We start from the raw sequence: 17,275 nt of genomic DNA, 5'->3' as shown, positions 1-17,275 counted from the left end.
GACTTTTGAGGGTACTTATAACTAGGATAATTCCACTTAATCTTATCAGCTAATCAGTCATATTCAGCCTACAAATAATGATTAATCACTTGAACAAATTTGATGCAACTGGCAGTGGAGAAGTAGCTTTTTCAAACTATTTCTTTTCATAATCTTATTACATTAGCATTAAAAATAGTGGTTTGCATCTTTATATAAAAAAAAAAATAGTACTCTAATAACATTGCAGATGAATATGATAGACCACGCATTGCAAGACTCATTTCTAGAAGCGTCAAGAAGATTTTTCCATTAAGTACTTATGTTATTCATCTCATTATAGAAAGGATGCAAATTTAGCCTCTGGTTGAAGGAAAATATGTACACAAGGCCCAAAAAAAAGATATTGCAGCTAAAGTTCTACTGGTTGTGCTCTTAATACAAGCTCAATGGCTCTACAAACCAGAAACAGTTCAAGAAACTGTTAAATGGCCTTTCTTTCCCTGAGACTTCCAAGACGATTCGACTCGCAACAAGTGTAGCTTCTCAACAAATGGTTCCAAAACTTCTGCTTCTTCTTCTGGGGCAAAGGCCATGCAAATGCTAAGCTCCTGAACTGCCTCTTCATATTCCCTGATGCATGTTATTTATATGTCAAAACAACAGTCTGTTCCGTGAAAGCATGTCGAAAATGAGAAAGAAGAAGGAAATTTCAGATAAGGCATACCTACTATAGTACAACATCATTCCATGGTCTCTCCTCAGAGCCCAATTGTGTGGCTGCAGAATGAGCAATCTTTCTGAAGCCATAATGGCCAGCCTAGAAAGTATTGTGTCATTCCAGAGAGAGACATAATGTCATTATAAGTGAACAGATATTACATACAGATACAAGTTAATGACCTAATGCAAAGGTCAGAAATCTCTGAGTGATAACCAGAAAAACCTTAATTTAAGCACAACACCTGCAATTAGTTAAGAAAATACACAAATCTTGGATCGTTTTGCTTATCATCGAGAATAGTAAGATGGAAAATGATCCATCCTTACTCGAGACTAGCATGGTTCTGCACGTTAGATAAAACATAATGCTTAAAAGACAATCATTAAATGCCAAGTAGTGTTATGGCCCTATTTGATAGCTTAAAAACTCTATATGTCCCATGTGTGTACTGCAATTTGGCAAATGATTCAATTCCTACTTCATTGTTACTTGATATACAACGAAGAAATAACAGGTACCAATTATTACCACCTCAATATTATGCACAACGGAAAAAAAGCAGGAAAGAGTGCTGAATGGATATCTCTAAACAGAAACAGATGGTCCCCTAAAAGAGAATGTAGATGCAAAAAGACCATCATGCATTTCTATGTGACAGTGGATGAGGTATCATTGTTACTTCTGTAACACCCCACCCCCACCCCCAGCATACCACTTCCTTTTCTAAGTAATTAATGGTTGATCATCAGGCAAGCATATTTGCCTGTTTAACAACATTTGGTTAGGAGAATTGACTTGATTTTGTAAGAAAAACTAATAGATTTGGTGGAACAAAAAACCCCGAATAGTTGGCCTCAACTATCAAATATAATAAATGCATCCAAACATGGTATATTTTGTATCTACAGTATCTAAAAAGAGCATCAAATCCTAAAGATCAGAAAGGGAGAAAGATAAGGTTAGCTTTCTTGGATTTCTAAAAGGAATGTCGGAGAGGTGAAGAGAAACAACATTAAAGGAGTAAGAGGGCGAAGAGGCTAAAAGTATGTAAAAAGAAAGTCAATCTATCTGCATAATGCAGTATCTAGTCATTTTCAATTTGATCAGTATATTGAAATAGAAAGGGCTTTTAATACCAATATGAAGCTAGATCAGTGAGGAATCTTTTACCCTATAGTTCGTTATGTTATAAACTTAAATGGAGGTATAAGCATCTATTATATCGCAGCAAGATTGATTAAGTGGTTATTTTAGTGGAATGTTAAGAGTTTTAGTAGTATGTCAGAATCAATAAAATAACAATATGCGTCCAATATTCTCAATTCTCCTTTTCTCATGCCAAAGGTTGCAATTTAGCATCTTGAACCTGTAGGGACAAGAGAAAGTGGCGCCTGCTTAATCAGGAACGAGACCCAAAAGTTGTAAAAAGAAAACAAGAAAGGATAAGATTGTTACCTCAAATCTTGAGGCCGCAACAATGGGACATTCAGACAATTAGTCTTGCTAGACTTATCATCTGCATGATCAACAGATCTAAGCGGAGAAGTCAGCATCAAACCATGATTTGCTCTTGAAGCACGTTTCCAGTGAAGCCTCTGAAGGAATAGTTTTGGTTACAACCATAGCATCAACACGGTGAGATGCATGAATGTAAACTAAAACAGCGCTACCGACTACTCTTTACAAGGGAATACATCTTACCATCAAATTAGCCAAAGCAATTCCAATAATATCTCGGTTTGTTGCTAACTCAAGCCCCGGCAAAGAATTGCTATTGATGTCAGAAGCCTTTGCTCTAGGGTCATCGACACACTTCCCATTAACAATACCAAACAAGCTATAACCAGAGATAACCTTGAATAGCTCCTATAAGAGTAACAAAACAATTCAAATTCAATGAGATTATTGGGCATTAATACCATGCATTACAAACTTCTGAAGGAATAGAATATAAAGGAAGTAAAATGGTACAGGATGGACGAACAAAGTCAGATGTTGACATCATCTATGAGTTCAGAACAACACACCTCAGGGTTTCCAGTTTGAGGCCATATCAAAAAATCTTCCCCAACTCGGGATCCCACAATGGTCAGATTAAGTCTTCGACAGACTTCAATATAAATGACACTAAGCAAAATTGCTGTAAAGAAAGTAAGCACTACGTCAGATCGTATTATCAGCGGTCAACAAGAATTTTGAGGTTGCAGGATTTCGTACATATGCAAAATAATGATGATAGCGGGGAGGGAACAAGAAAATATACCACTACAATATCCAGAGCTTAATACTGAATGCAGGTATGCACACTTTGAATCCACAAGTACAGGTGACCTTTTGAAACCCCTTGACTTGAAAAGCACCATATTCACGGCATCTAAAACTTCAACCAAATCGCATCCTATTTCTCTTGAAACTAGCTCCGCCTCCACTTCTCTCGCAATAACATCCAACTCAACCATCCATTCATTCATATTTTTTCCAGCAAGAGGCATGGCCTCCACGCAAGTCCAATCTGTGGCATGAGAAGCCAATGAAGCTGAACTCCTCTCAATTTGGAGTGAATGAGCATCCATCTCCCGGTTGAAAGCCATAAATGCCTCGTCTTCAGAGGCCACGTAAAGCAAAGCCTATACGTAAAATAGAAAACAAAAAACACACGCGAGGGACGATCAATACACTTAAAAACAAAGGAGAAAACCAATTTACGATTTTACTTTATGAAAACTGTCAACATTTCATACACTACCATTCCATCACTCAATGCCAAAAACTATTTATGAACAGAATATGCAAAATTGCTACTCGCAAAGTGAACTTAGTCATTTTTTGAATATGAGTCCAAAGTAAACGTAGTCATTTCTGCTATTTGAAATCGAAAATGCAATAAATCAACTGCTGTGAACAAAAAGAGGTGAGCAACACTCATAAATACCTTTGCCAAAGAAATATCTTTGTCCTTGGATTGGAAAGATATCTCCTGGGTAAATTTTTCTCTAGCATCGTTAAGAACCTGCCAAATTGCAAAATCCTCAATAAACGCGCCAAAATTTATACCACCATACTCCGATTGACAAATGACAACAGGCCCTTTTAAAATGTTTAGTGGAAATAAACTGATTAAAGTGCAAAAATTAAACTAATAATACCAAATCAGGACTTTTTAACAACATGAATACATTGAATAGAGATGGCATATCACAAGAAATGATAATCCCAACCTCGTGATAGAATTCGGCTCTAGATGTATATGGGGTTTCTGCTAGAGCAGAGGAAGCCAGAGGGGAAATGCTCAACCTCCTCTTCTTTGGTGCCATTGTACTTGCAGCAGCCAATTTGTTCCATCTTCCTTTCTCATTCCCAATCCAACATCCAACACGACCATCAAAACCACACCTGATGATCGTAAAGAATAAAGGGTCTGGGAATTTACCTAGTACTAGCAACACAAAATGCTTGTTCTTCTAATAAACAACCAAGTAATAATGAAACTTACAAGTTACAACCTATCAATCAACTCATCTCAAACCAAGAAAATAATAAACAATTCAATAACCAAAATCCAAAACCCCCCATTCAATTCTTGAACAAAAAAGCACAAATCTTTACCTGCTGTAAACATTCAAACAAAAAAAGGGTCTACTCATAGATAAACAAATAACAATGAAACTTACAACCCATCAATCAATCATCTCAAACAGCAAAACTATAAAACAATCCAATAAAACCCAAATCAATTCTTGAACAAAAAAGCACAAATCTTTACCTGCTGTAAACATTCAAACAAAAAAAGGGTCTACTCATAGATAAACAAATAACAATGAAACTTACAACCCATCAATCAATCATCTCAAACAGCAAAACTATAAAACAATCCAATAAAACCCAAATCAATTCTTGAACAAAAAAGCACAAATCTTTACCTGCTATAAACATTCAAAGAAGCCATAGCTGCTGAAAGTTCCTTGACAGCACCACCAACCAACATCTGTTGATGACTCAACCCTGGCAATGATGCACACAGCATTCTCTAGGTCTTTAAAAAGAGAACAAAAACAAAAGGGGGCTGACGATACAAGACTAAACAATCACGAAAACTAAGCAAACAAACAAAAGAAACAGTTGAGGAGAGAGTGATGTTGATTAAATTGGAGTCTTTCTTCTTCAAGAAAATGAAAAAGATGAAAACTTTACAATCAAATCATCATCAAAAGAAGGTATAATGGTTGAGAAATTAAATAAGGCCATTTTGGGTACTGAAACTGAACTCCCAAAAGACAAAAACAAGAGAGCTGACGTTAATGAATGGAAGTAACTGAAATTAAAACTATGGGAAGAGCTGACAACACTACTACTACTACTACTATTCCAAGATTTGCCAAGATCCATGCTATTGGAGAAACCCAATTTCAGCATCAGCTCATAAAACCCACCTCTTTTTTTTATACGATTAACCCCTTTTGCTTTCTTCTTTGTTACATAGAAAGGTGAAAGAAAAGGTATGAAACTATTGAAGAACTCATTTTTCCTTTTTCTTGTGGGTACTCTTTATAGCAATGATCATCATCATCATCTTGTACTGTACAAAGCCAAAAAGTTTTACTCTTTACAAAAGAATGGTGCACTTGAAATTGACACGAAATTTAAAAAAATAAATTAAAATTACGTTAAATGTGTAGGAATATCTTTTGTCACGTGAAAAGTTGAAATTCGAATATTATAAATAAATAAAATAATAGATTATTTTTTTAAAATAGATTAAAAAGAAAAATAAATGTTTTTTAAAATAAATAAAATATTTTTTTTTGGTTATACATTTAAAGTTATTGACGTCTGCTCCTCTTTTCATATTAATTATAACTAACTCATGTTTATCTGCCAAGATTTTCAAGAAAAATTTAATTAGAGGAATATGTTATTAAAACTGTAAATTTAACTATTAATATTATTTATGTAGTTATGAAAAAAAAATGATTTGTTAAAATAAATAAATAAAATAAAGAGAATATTAAAGATTGTTCTACTAGGCAACAAATAAAGCCAGCTACTCTATTAAGGTTTTCTCTCTCATAAGGACTTCCTCTAGAACTTACTATTTCAAATTAAAGATACTGATAATTTAAAATGATTTATTAACTATACTTTTATATAAGTTGGTCAAGTGAGCATATTTAATTTTTGCAAATACTTAATGAATTTTAGTTAACAAAAAATCTTTGAGAGAAAATAGTTATCTTTTTGTGAGTATGTGCATTTAGTAATATTGTGATAATCGATGATTGTGGTTATGAAGTGAAATTTAGGTAAAGTGAAAGTGATGGTTGTCTAAATGATTTTTTCTTATCACGATCAAGATTATGACATGAGGCCTAAGAGGTTCTTGATAATGTTTTTTGTTAAGAAAATAATGTGATTTCAATTTTTGAGTTTAATATTTATGTATGAAACAAAAATAGAAATATAAAAATTCAAAGATTGCAATGATAAAGTGGAATATATACCCAATTCACGAATTGTTAATCATGTTGCCTTGTCTAGTGACTTGTGTGGTCTATAATTGGATGATGTTCAAGTTTGTTATTTTTTTTATATAATTATTTATTGAAGTTGTAATTAATGATCAATACAACGATTTGAGTTTTGGTGCATTTTATGTATTTAAGTACATTAATCAAATTCTTAGAACTTTTGAAATAGATGGTATTAACCTCTTTATTACTTTAAATATATTGATAGATATTAGTAAAGACGTCTGTGAGACTGTAAGAAGTTTTTTCTCTTCGAAAAACTTAATATCAGAAAGAAATCAAATGTTAATTTTTTAATTCATAAAATTAAAATTTGTCTTAAATTAAAATATAGGGTATACATATATATAATAACAAAAGCTATAGCACTTCCACCAAGAAAGGAAGAGGTATTTTATTAATTTTCTTGTTTGTATATTATCCAAAAAATAAGGATATCCTCATAAGTCATAATCAAACATTTTGTGTATATATTCTATGATTGAATCGACTTTATCGAGGCATTGTATTATGGGCAACACCCCACACCTTGCCCCCACCAAGATAATATTCCACTCTAGCTTGTTTATTTTTATCCATATATTTGATTCAAAAATATTAAAATATTATTTGAAAAATATTTTAAATAAATATTTATTTATTTTTAAATTTTAAATTTGAAAATTAAATTTTAGATATTCTTCAAAGTTTGTTTTAAGTTTTTATTTACAAATTTTGAATTGTCTTTCCACGCTAAACACAAATTAATTACTTAGTATATCAAATATTACTTTTTTCAACTTTAATTTCAAATATCAAGTAATATAAGTTTAAAAAAGCCTACTAATTTTAACACCTATACAGGCTATATTTTTAAAATTTCTACTCTTAGCCCTAAAACTAGACAACTATCGACGGACCTGTGAAATATGACCGATAAGTGATCATCTTATTAGGTGTTTTGTGACTTTTTTTTTAATGGTAAAGACACAATACGTGATATATCAATTAGATACTCATATTACTAAGTTTAAATTCTTTGGGGGATTAAATGTGATATCCAAGTTAAAATTAGGGATCGTTTGGTGCAACGATTAATAACGTATGGATTAATAACACAGGGATTAGTAATGCAAGGATTAGTAGGGCAGGAATTAGTAATGCAAAGTTTATTTTTATCAAGTGTTTGGTTCATTGTTTCCCACCTTATCTTGTATTTGGATTAAAACTCTATAAAAAGTTTTTTTCCAAATATACCCTTGAATTATTATATAATTGGGTCAAGGTAGATAATTGTCAGACAATATTATTTTTTATAGCCTTCTAACTAGCTATGAGAAGAACTATTTTGATGTCATGTTTGCTATTTTTTCACTTGAATTATTTGAGGATAAATAATTGTCATCTTAATAAATTGATCACTCACAAAATGTCATTTTTAAATTTAAAAAAGATAAATCATCTACTTTTAATATCAAAAAGATGGTCAACAATGGTAAAATGAAATAAACCATCTGTATTTACATATAAAAATTGCAAGTTGTAATTTTAATATGTATGTAATTTTTTAAATTGTTCAAAATACAAATAATTAGAAAACCACACAAAATCAAGAAAATACAAAATAATTAAAATAATTTGAGGGATATTTTTGTCTTTACATAGACTTATCTCATGGTATTATATCCTATGTATTACTAATACCTCCAAATGGAAGGTATTAGTAATACATCCTATGATAACATGTAGGATGATTAGTTATACATAGGCTAAAATTCCTACCAAACATAATACTAAATAATACCTTACATAATACATGGACTATTTCTTCTAATTCAGCCTATCAAATAACCCCTTAGAGTACATCAAGAGGTTCATATATACGTTTCAAAAATTTGAACTTATTCGCCAACCAAAGTCAGGCAAAAAGCCCATAGATGATTTCCTTGAAGGTTCTTGTTTGTTGCGACTTGCGAGACATACATGAACCAACAGTTTAAGTTATTATTATTACGTATTATAGTTGATCGATGACCCGCAAGTTTTTTTCTATAGAAATAAGGTATGTATATACTAATTCTTTGTAAATTTTATTTTTGGAATCACACTGAATTATTGTTATAGTCTATAGGATAATTAAAATATAGGCATTTGGCTTAGGTTAAAATTTTGCTTAGTGTTAGTTGCGTTTTAAACTTATTTTCGGTGGAGTGTATTGGATGGAGTTTTGTGAGTATATTGCATGTGCACAAATTCATCTCCAAGTTTTGGTTTTTGTTTAGTTTTTATAAAAAAATGAAATAACAAAAATATATGAGTATTTTGGAAATAATAAATAAATAAATTCTTATTTTAAAAAAGCAAAACACAAAAATGTCTAAATGACAAAATATTTTTTCTCATTATAAACAGGGAATTTTCCTTGTTAGAATTATAACTACGTATACAACGGAAGCAAAATTAAAAAGACACGCACATAAAACAAATTTTAGTAATATTCTTGCAAATTTTAATCAAACATAAAATAAAAAAATACCTCTCAAAGCGTGAACGTAACAAAAACTTTCTGCACGAATTCCACCTTACTCTCTCGCACATGAATTAATCAGTTTTCAATAATAGACAGTTAAATTAAAGAGGAAAAAAAAAAGGCTATATTTATATAACAATTTATAATGTGACTCGTGAGTAAAATTATGGTATGGTACACGCCATTATAATATTTGCTTGTGCCATAAATACATGTAATGAGGTAAATAAGAAAATGGGAGTGTGAGGGCACATGGCCAAAGCATATCAACACGTGTGTGTTACATGCACCTATAAGTTATAACATATTCACACAAATTAACTCCACTTATTGCTACCTAATTGTACTATTGTTATTTTTGTATTATCAATTATCATTACCATATAATATGTTTTAATTGACTCAGCATCTACATACCCTTTATTGTCTATATGGTTTTTATAGTGCATATAAAAATTGACTAAAATGTCTTTTTCTTTCTAGTTCTTTGGATGGAGTTTTATTTGCTTCCTTTACTCTTGGCTATTGATTATCATAATACATAAATGTATTTTTTAATTTGATTTTAACTGACATTAATAACTTTTAATATTGATTGTTGATAAATAGACACTTTAACTTGTATAAAATTGAATAAATTAAATAGATACATGTGTCCTACGCGACATCCTACATGACGATTTATATCCTTCATATGTTATATCACGTATGACACATATGTTTGATTGTTTAATTTTATATAAATTTAAGTGTCTATCTGTACATATCCAAAATTAAAGAGTATAGATGTCAGCTCATAAAGCCAAGTTAAAAGTCATATTTATGTATTATACATAATAGTTATCTAACCTATATAAATTGATAGTATCATTTATTCAACTTGTCCATGAGCAAATTTAACTCTTTACTTTTTATTCAGTACATGTAGAAGGTTTTTTTAAAATTTAAATTGAAAGTATTTAATAAAAATATTTTATCATATGTTTAATTGATGGTGAATTGAAACTTCCGGATGAATTTAATAATCTATTGGCATTTTCACACCCAATGCCACTCTTTATATTATTTTGGAGAAGTGACTACTCGTTATTTCGTTTTAGTGTCTCTTCTCAATTAATTAAGCCAAACAATATATATTAATAATTTTAATTATATAAAACAATGGACAGCATGCTCTCTTTTGGTTGGCCATTTAACCTATACATGCATAAAGCCCAATATTCTTGTTTTTAAAACCATAAATTTATTAATAGGTACAGTCTACACGAAGGACATTTAAGTCATTTTTAAGTTATATAATAAGCAATTTCATAGAAATGATTTTCTAACCATTTATAATTTATTTAAAATTTTATATTTTTTTTTATAAGAGATCATCATTTTTATTTATAATGAATCTGAAAAAGGCCATTTTCTTTTATTCAAATTATAAAAGGCAAGAGATCTCATTTCTTCGAGAAAACTTTATTAGTAAAATCGTACTAAAAAGTATTTAATGTAATTATTGAAACTTGTTAGGTCATCAATGTAATTATAAGAAGCCTAAGGAGGTTAAATCAAAAGCTCAATAATGCCAAAACTTATTTTGGGATAAAGTTTTAGGAATAAAGTGTTTTTTTGTTGAAAATTCAGGGATCCATATTGAATATGCGGATCTTTTTTTTTCTTCTTTTTTGTACTTATTATGTACTTACGTGGATCCAATTCTTCTTTGTCGACCATTACAGGTCATTTTTTTAAAATAAAAAAAATTCCCCTATTTCAAATAAGTATTGTTTTAATTTATTTCACATTTATTAATTATTAATTTTTTTAAATTGAGTATTATAAAAAGAAGTAGTTTTTAATATAAGAATATAATTAGAAATAATTACTATCTGTGTCTTAAATTTTAAGATGACATTTATTTTGAAATAATGTCTCTCTTATTAAGCAACACTTATTTTGAAAGGGAAGGATTTTTTTTCATGAAATTTTAAATTAATTAGTTTTGGTTGGAGTTTTATTATTGGGAAATTAACGCAGATGTTTATGCCATAAAAAGAGATTACCCAAAAAACTCTTTTAAAAAATAAGTATATATATATATTACATACTTATTTAGAAAAAAGATTTCATAAAACACTAAGCTGGTATATATGTAATGTTTTGAATTTTAAGGATATACAATTAGTTAAATAAGTAAATATTGAAAAATATAAATCTGAAAAAAATAGTAGAAAAACTTGAGGTGTGTGAACTTACTGTACTTAAAAAATTAATTGTTAAGGACACTTGCTCTTTATTAAATCAATAAAAAATAAATTATAAAGTAAAACAAGAAAAAATTTCCTAACTAATAAGGGACTCTCCTTTTTGAGAAGCAACTAATCTTCCCAACAACTTATTGGAATTTTTTTTTCTTATATGATTGTTTTCTTATCAAGTTTTTTGACCTAATGTAACATTATCAAATATGTATTTTAAAATTATTTACACCAACTAAATAATTAGGACATAAAATAACCCAAATGAGTGATCAAGTCTCTGTCAATTACTCAACATGGATTGTCATGCAGTGATGAGACTGCTTTACCCTTTACCTGAGGTCTCGAATTCTAGCCTTAGGTATGGAGAAAATCATGTTGGGAGCGTTATTTCCAAATTGAACCTATAGTGCGCGATCCAAATTTAATCTGGGCTCCAGTGTGAACTCCAGAAACCAGGTGGGAAACAAAAAAAAAAGTGTCTCTATCAAAAAAGTGTCTCTATCAATTAAAATAATTCTCCTTGTTTTAGGGGAATTATTAGCAATTGGATCATTATCAATATGCCAAAAAACATACCCACTTGGGTTGCAGTAAATTTTAATAATTTAAAAATCTGAAGAAATAATCTTTGTGCAGAAAACATTATGTTATTGTTCAGTGCTCCTACAGCTGAAATCTGAGTAGCAACTTCTTGGAAACTACTTAATAGTATATTTTACACTTCTATCTGGTGATATACAATAATCAGAGGCGAAGTCAGAATTTTAATTTTATAAATTTTGAATATTATAATAATACTTTAAAGTGTTAATAAATGTGTTCTAAATTTAATATTTGTACATATTTAATAGCTTTTTTGATATAAATACATTATTTAAGCAAAAATTATTGAATTTGATCAAACTCATAGTCGGGCTTCTAGCTCCACCCACGAAGACAATGAGATCACACCAACATAAGTTGCAGTGAGATGATTGAAATCCCTTCACTTTAGAGGTCTCAGATTCAAGCTCCAAAAATGAAAAGAAACATGCTTGAAGCAGGGGCGGACGCAGGTGGGTTTCAGGGGGTTCACCCGAACCTCCTCGGCAAAAAAATTACATTGTATATATAAGGTAAATTTTCCATAATTTTGTAGATATATATATATATATATATTTTGAACCCCTCAACAACAAGGAGAGACTGATGCGCAACGGCAAGCCCCCTGAAATTAAGCTTCACGTCACCAGTTTGAATCCCTGTGATAGCATTTTAAAAAACGTGCTTATTTACACGTTTATACTTTTATTTTTGAACCCCTGAGCAAAAATCCTTATTTACACATTTATACTTTTATTTTTCGAGCCCCTAAATGAAAATTCTGAATCCACCACTGACTTAAAACACCGCTCGTAAAAAAGTGCAAAAGTCGAATTTAATGAGACTCATACGAAAATCTTAGAATTAAAACAAAATAAAGATGAGACAATGGGATCACGAGAGCATGTCTGCTGACCAGATCTTATTGTCTTGGCAACATTTTTGTTTACGATATCAAAGAGGATTAGTTATTTATATTTTTATTTATAAATATAAAATTAATGTGGAATATTACTTGTAGCTTGTTTTTCCTAATTCTTATTTTTAAGCAACTTATTTTTCTAGAGAAAATTTTGACCATCCGAACATAACAAAATTGAAAAAGAAAATCTAAAAAATATTTTACTCCATAACTTAGTTTACCATTTTAACTTTACACAAACGCCTATCGTTTCACTTTAAAGAATATGAATATCAATTTTAATCTTTCGGGTAGGATTTGAAATTAAAATGCTAATTTTTTTATATTATCGATAAATGTCCTTGATAAATATTGATGTGGTAAATAGTGGAATTTCCACATAATTAACTTGTTCCATTTTGACGAGAACTAGTTGATCGAATTCATTTGATGGTTGATCATATGTATTTTCATTAGAATATGATTGAATTCTTTAATTCCGTGAATGAATGTCACTTGAGATAAAATGTTACTCTCTTTCATTATTGAACGACACATAAAGTATTGCGATTTTTCATGATAAAATATGTATGTTGAAAGATAAATCTTTTTAAAGAAAAATAATTTATTGAATATATAAGTTTATTGATCGATACATATGTTTATTATTCCTTTAAAGGTAGTAATATGTTTGTAAGACTCTATGAGAATAACACTTGGACATGACCGTCTCAACAAGTTTTGGTGTCTAAAGCCAAATTTCATAGATAAAATTTATTTATTTTAGTTGACATATATAAATTGAATAATTAACTATATATAACATATTCAATGTAATCTTATAAATAAGATTTGGAGAGGATATGATATACGCATACCTTATGAAATAAGAACATAAATAATGTAAATTTTCAATGAAAAAATATAATATAAAGTTCGCATGATAAATCTAACTCGAAAAGTTTGTATAATAATATTGAAATAGTGTTGTGGTATATTTGATAAGCTGATATAGAGATATTAAAATAGTGTTGATTTTTTGCAATACTTGAAATTTGAAGAAGACACCAAAAAACACATTTGATCTTTTTATAAACACACAATAATATATTTTGCATAATGTAAAGAGTTTGACCGTTTGAGAGACTTCAGAATATTCAACAATGAGAGAATACAAATAATGAAAGGGAAATTAAAAAGGTGAATATAAGAATAATAATGTGGGTTCATGACAATTGTCAGGACAACAAATCATATAGTGCACGTAAGAAAGGATGATACAATTAACTAAACTCTATTCATTTCTCAATTATTACAATGATCCATACTTTAAATAAGTTTAAACGTTATTATATTTTCTACTCATTTTTTAAATAAAATTTGTCCATGATATTTCTTTTAACAATATAAAAAATGACAACCCTAAACATAACACGGCTCCGACCTAGCCACCCAAAGCAAAACAAGTAAACTTTCAGGACTGTGACAATCTTGAAAGAAAAAAGTTAATCAATCCCACCCTGCAGACATGAATGCAACGTCAGACAATAGGGAATTTGATAATAATTTGTCAATATGCTAACAAATAGGAGATTTTCTCAACATTTATTTTATTTTATTTATAAACATGAGTATTTTAAAATTAATCAATATTTTATGCGATAATTAAGATGAAAAATAACATTGGGTTCAACTTGTGAGAATTGAGTCCATTTTTTTTATGTTTTAAACCTTGTTGAATTCAAGAAATATATGTTTCTCAACATCAGTAGAAAAATTATCTAATACATTTAGTAAGTCAATTTTTTGTATATGAATCATTTATTTATTTGTCCTAAACAAAAATATAGTTGGAATAGAGAATTTGGACATTTATTTTTAATTTGTCTCGTTAGATTAGGTCTCGTAGAACTTCTATGTACATGCAAAATTGAGTGATATATTTTAGGGCAAAGATATAATTATGTGACATTTTAAAAGCATGATTGTCACACCCATTTTCGCACGACGGAAGGGTTTTTTCAATTAAAGTGACAGTATTGATTAGGGATTATTTTTATTTTTTCAGAGTCGTCACTTGAAATTGAGTTATGGTGTTCCAAGTCATCTTTTATTTTTAATCCCAATCAAAAGGAAATGACTCTTTAATTTTGGTCTGCAAACTAGAAATTTGGGTAAGGAATTCTGTTGACCGAGGGGAAGGTATTAGGCATCCCTCGAGTCCTGTGATTTTAACACGATCGCTTTTATTGACTTATACTTACTTTTAAATTATTTTTGGATATATTTTATATGCTACAGTTTTGCTCATATTTTTATTGTTGAACTTTTATTTGTTCTCAACCTAGATGCGTAACTGCATTCTTTTTTTTGATATTTAATAGCTTCGAAGCATAACTGCTTTCTTCTCTTGAGTGTGTACCTAATATTCTATGTCTCACATCTTGATTTTAACGAAATAAAATATTTACTAGAATAATTTTACCAAGGTGTGTCACCACATCCTTGAATTTTCTTTTAAAATGTTTTCAAAAAAGATGTGTAACCACATTCTTAATTGAAACAATTTCTTTTTTAATGTGTCTAAAATTTTGTCTAATCATTATAAAAACTATATTTTTCCTTTATACATAAAATCAAAGTAAAGTAAAATAAATCTAAATATTGAGGGTACGATATATAATTTTGACATCATTTCTATATCCTTTTACTTTATATTTTTATATTTTTATTACTCTTAAAATTCACATCAAAATTAAGCATACACTTTCTAATCAAATAAAACAATAACGAATTGTTAAAAATAAATCTCATTTTTTGTTTGATAAAATAAAACAACAATAATTTAATTTTTTAGCCTAACTATATCTACTTTATTGTTATTATCTAAATCAAGACAAGAGCAATGTTATGACCCGTTCATTTTTAAGAGATCACAACTAACAAATAAAATAAATAAATAAAAAATAATCATTGATTAAAGCTATCTTCATTCATGAAATAGAGATATAACAACTAACAAATTATTCATGAATAAAACAAAATATAAGAAAACTTGTCATAAAATTACATCAAATTTCATAAATAAATTAAAGAGATAAGAAAAATTTGAATACCGCAAAATCTTGATCGAACCTCAATTAAAACACCCATCAAGTTTTTGTAGGTGGTTTGTGACGATATATGTGTTGTGTTTAAATAAAATAGAAATCAAAAGAAGAAAATATATGAATGTATTGATGGATTTTTGAAAGAAGAATATAAAATATGTATGAGTTTTTTTTTGTTTGCTGCGTTTTTGCTTTTTCTTCTTTTTCCTAATTTCCAGAATGCTGCGTGTGTTTTTTTTTGTTATGTCTTTGGTGGGTATTTTCTTCTTTTTCTATGTTTTCTCGTGCGTGATTGTGATTTTTTTTTTTTTTGCTGTACGTTTGTGTCTGTGTCTTTTATTTTTTGGTAGTTTATATGTATAGGGGTGTTGTAGTGTGGGAAGTGGAGTTGAGGAATTGGGGTAATGGGGTGAGATAATGGGTGTAGTATAGGTGGGTTGGGGTAGTGGGGCTAGTTTAGGAGAGGATACTGGGTATTTTTTTATAAATAAAATAAAATTATAATAATAAAAATATTAATTATTTTGAACTAATGAAATATAAAAAATACTAAATGACTAATTAAAAATACAATTAAGAAATAACTAGTTTATTTATTAAATCTAAATTAAAAGAAAATATATATTTTTGTAAATTTAATTTTCTTTATAACAAAACTTACACTAATAATGCAATTCTATTTTTGTAGTTTTCAAATATTTAAGATAAAAGAAAAATATCTAATTTATATGTAAAAGCAATATTTATGTACTAAAAATGGTCAAAGACTTAAGTTGGGTAAAAAATTACGTGTTTACAATGATATTTTCAGCAAAATTACTTCAGGCCTCATTCGTTTGTACTTAATGAAGGCCTGAATTTGAATGGTTCAGGTATTAAGCATGCGTTCGAATGATTCAGATCTATGACAGAGTATTATTCTGATTCAAACTCTTTTAAAGAGACTTTTATATTCGAAAAAAAATTGTGCTCCATATTTCTTTATTCAGAAAAAAAAAATTAAGCTTCTCTCATTCTTCAACTTTATTAGTTATCCAAATTATTTCCCTTAAAACTTTTATTTTTTGTCAAGGTGGAATGTTTTGTCCGGGGGGAGTGTGACGTGACAATTTTTTTAAATAAAAGAGAGTGTATTACACATACCATGATGAAAGTGTTATAAAAGAGAGCGGTATGTTTCTCAAACTAATAAGTGATAGTATATGTATGAAACCCACATTCCCAATAGTTTAGGTATGAAATTAAAAAAAAGGGGATAGGTTAGGTATATTTTTGACACTTATCTCTAAAATTTATTGTAAACTTTTTATTTCATTAAAGTGCAAAGTAACTTCATAAATATGTGTTGTTGAAGCCGGACGATGATACCTTTATAAATTTGTTTAAAATCATTTGAATGTATCATGTTCAGTATATGTTTTAAAGAAGAGTACATGAGTAAACACAATATTATAGAACACAGAGATGTTTCACTTATTTATTTAAGATTAATTTGTGTTGAATTTTTTTTCTTCAAAAAAAGATGACTACATTTTTTCTAACAATTATTTTTATTATTATAATTTATATATGTAGTCCAAGTAGTTTCGTTTTATTATTATTATCAAACATAAAATATTTATTTATAATCAAATATTTTATCGTTTATCAATGAATAACATTTTTTCTAATATTTTGTTAATGTAATATTTAATTA

At 29.0% G+C, this 17,275-nt stretch overlaps 1 protein-coding gene across 4 annotated transcripts; it reads right to left on the bottom strand.

The window, feature by feature from the left end:
• Window positions 1-262: 262 nt before the first annotated feature.
• On the bottom strand, window positions 263-5,256 carry LOC102597217 (uncharacterized). Of its 4 annotated transcripts, XM_015305816.1 has the most exons (10): window positions 5,134-5,253; window positions 4,624-4,705; window positions 3,922-4,096; window positions 3,636-3,713; window positions 2,967-3,330; window positions 2,731-2,843; window positions 2,405-2,569; window positions 2,159-2,298; window positions 707-799; window positions 263-612 (listed from the first exon to the last, which is right to left on the bottom strand). In XM_015305816.1, exons 2-10 carry the CDS (start codon window positions 4,686-4,688, stop codon window positions 453-455), a joined length of 1,353 nt encoding a protein of 450 aa, XP_015161302.1. In that variant the 5' UTR covers window positions 4,689-4,705; window positions 5,134-5,253; the 3' UTR covers window positions 263-452. The 4 variants fall into 4 exon arrangements, 3 of the variants coding, with proteins under 3 accessions (XP_015161302.1, XP_015161301.1, XP_006367969.2); XM_015305815.1 differs by having other exon boundaries at window positions 4,624-5,253; XR_001472598.1 differs by having other exon boundaries at window positions 284-612; window positions 707-2,069; window positions 4,624-5,256.
• Between the last annotated feature and the right edge of the window lie 12,019 nt (window positions 5,257-17,275).

Source organism: Solanum tuberosum, unplaced genomic scaffold (genome assembly GCF_000226075.1).
Source record: "Solanum tuberosum cultivar DM 1-3 516 R44 unplaced genomic scaffold, SolTub_3.0 contig00019, whole genome shotgun sequence".
Classification (NCBI taxonomy): Eukaryota; Viridiplantae; Streptophyta; class Magnoliopsida; order Solanales; family Solanaceae; genus Solanum; species Solanum tuberosum.
Note: the sequence above shows the minus strand (reverse complement) of the source record. Positions and strands in the feature narration are given on the sequence as shown.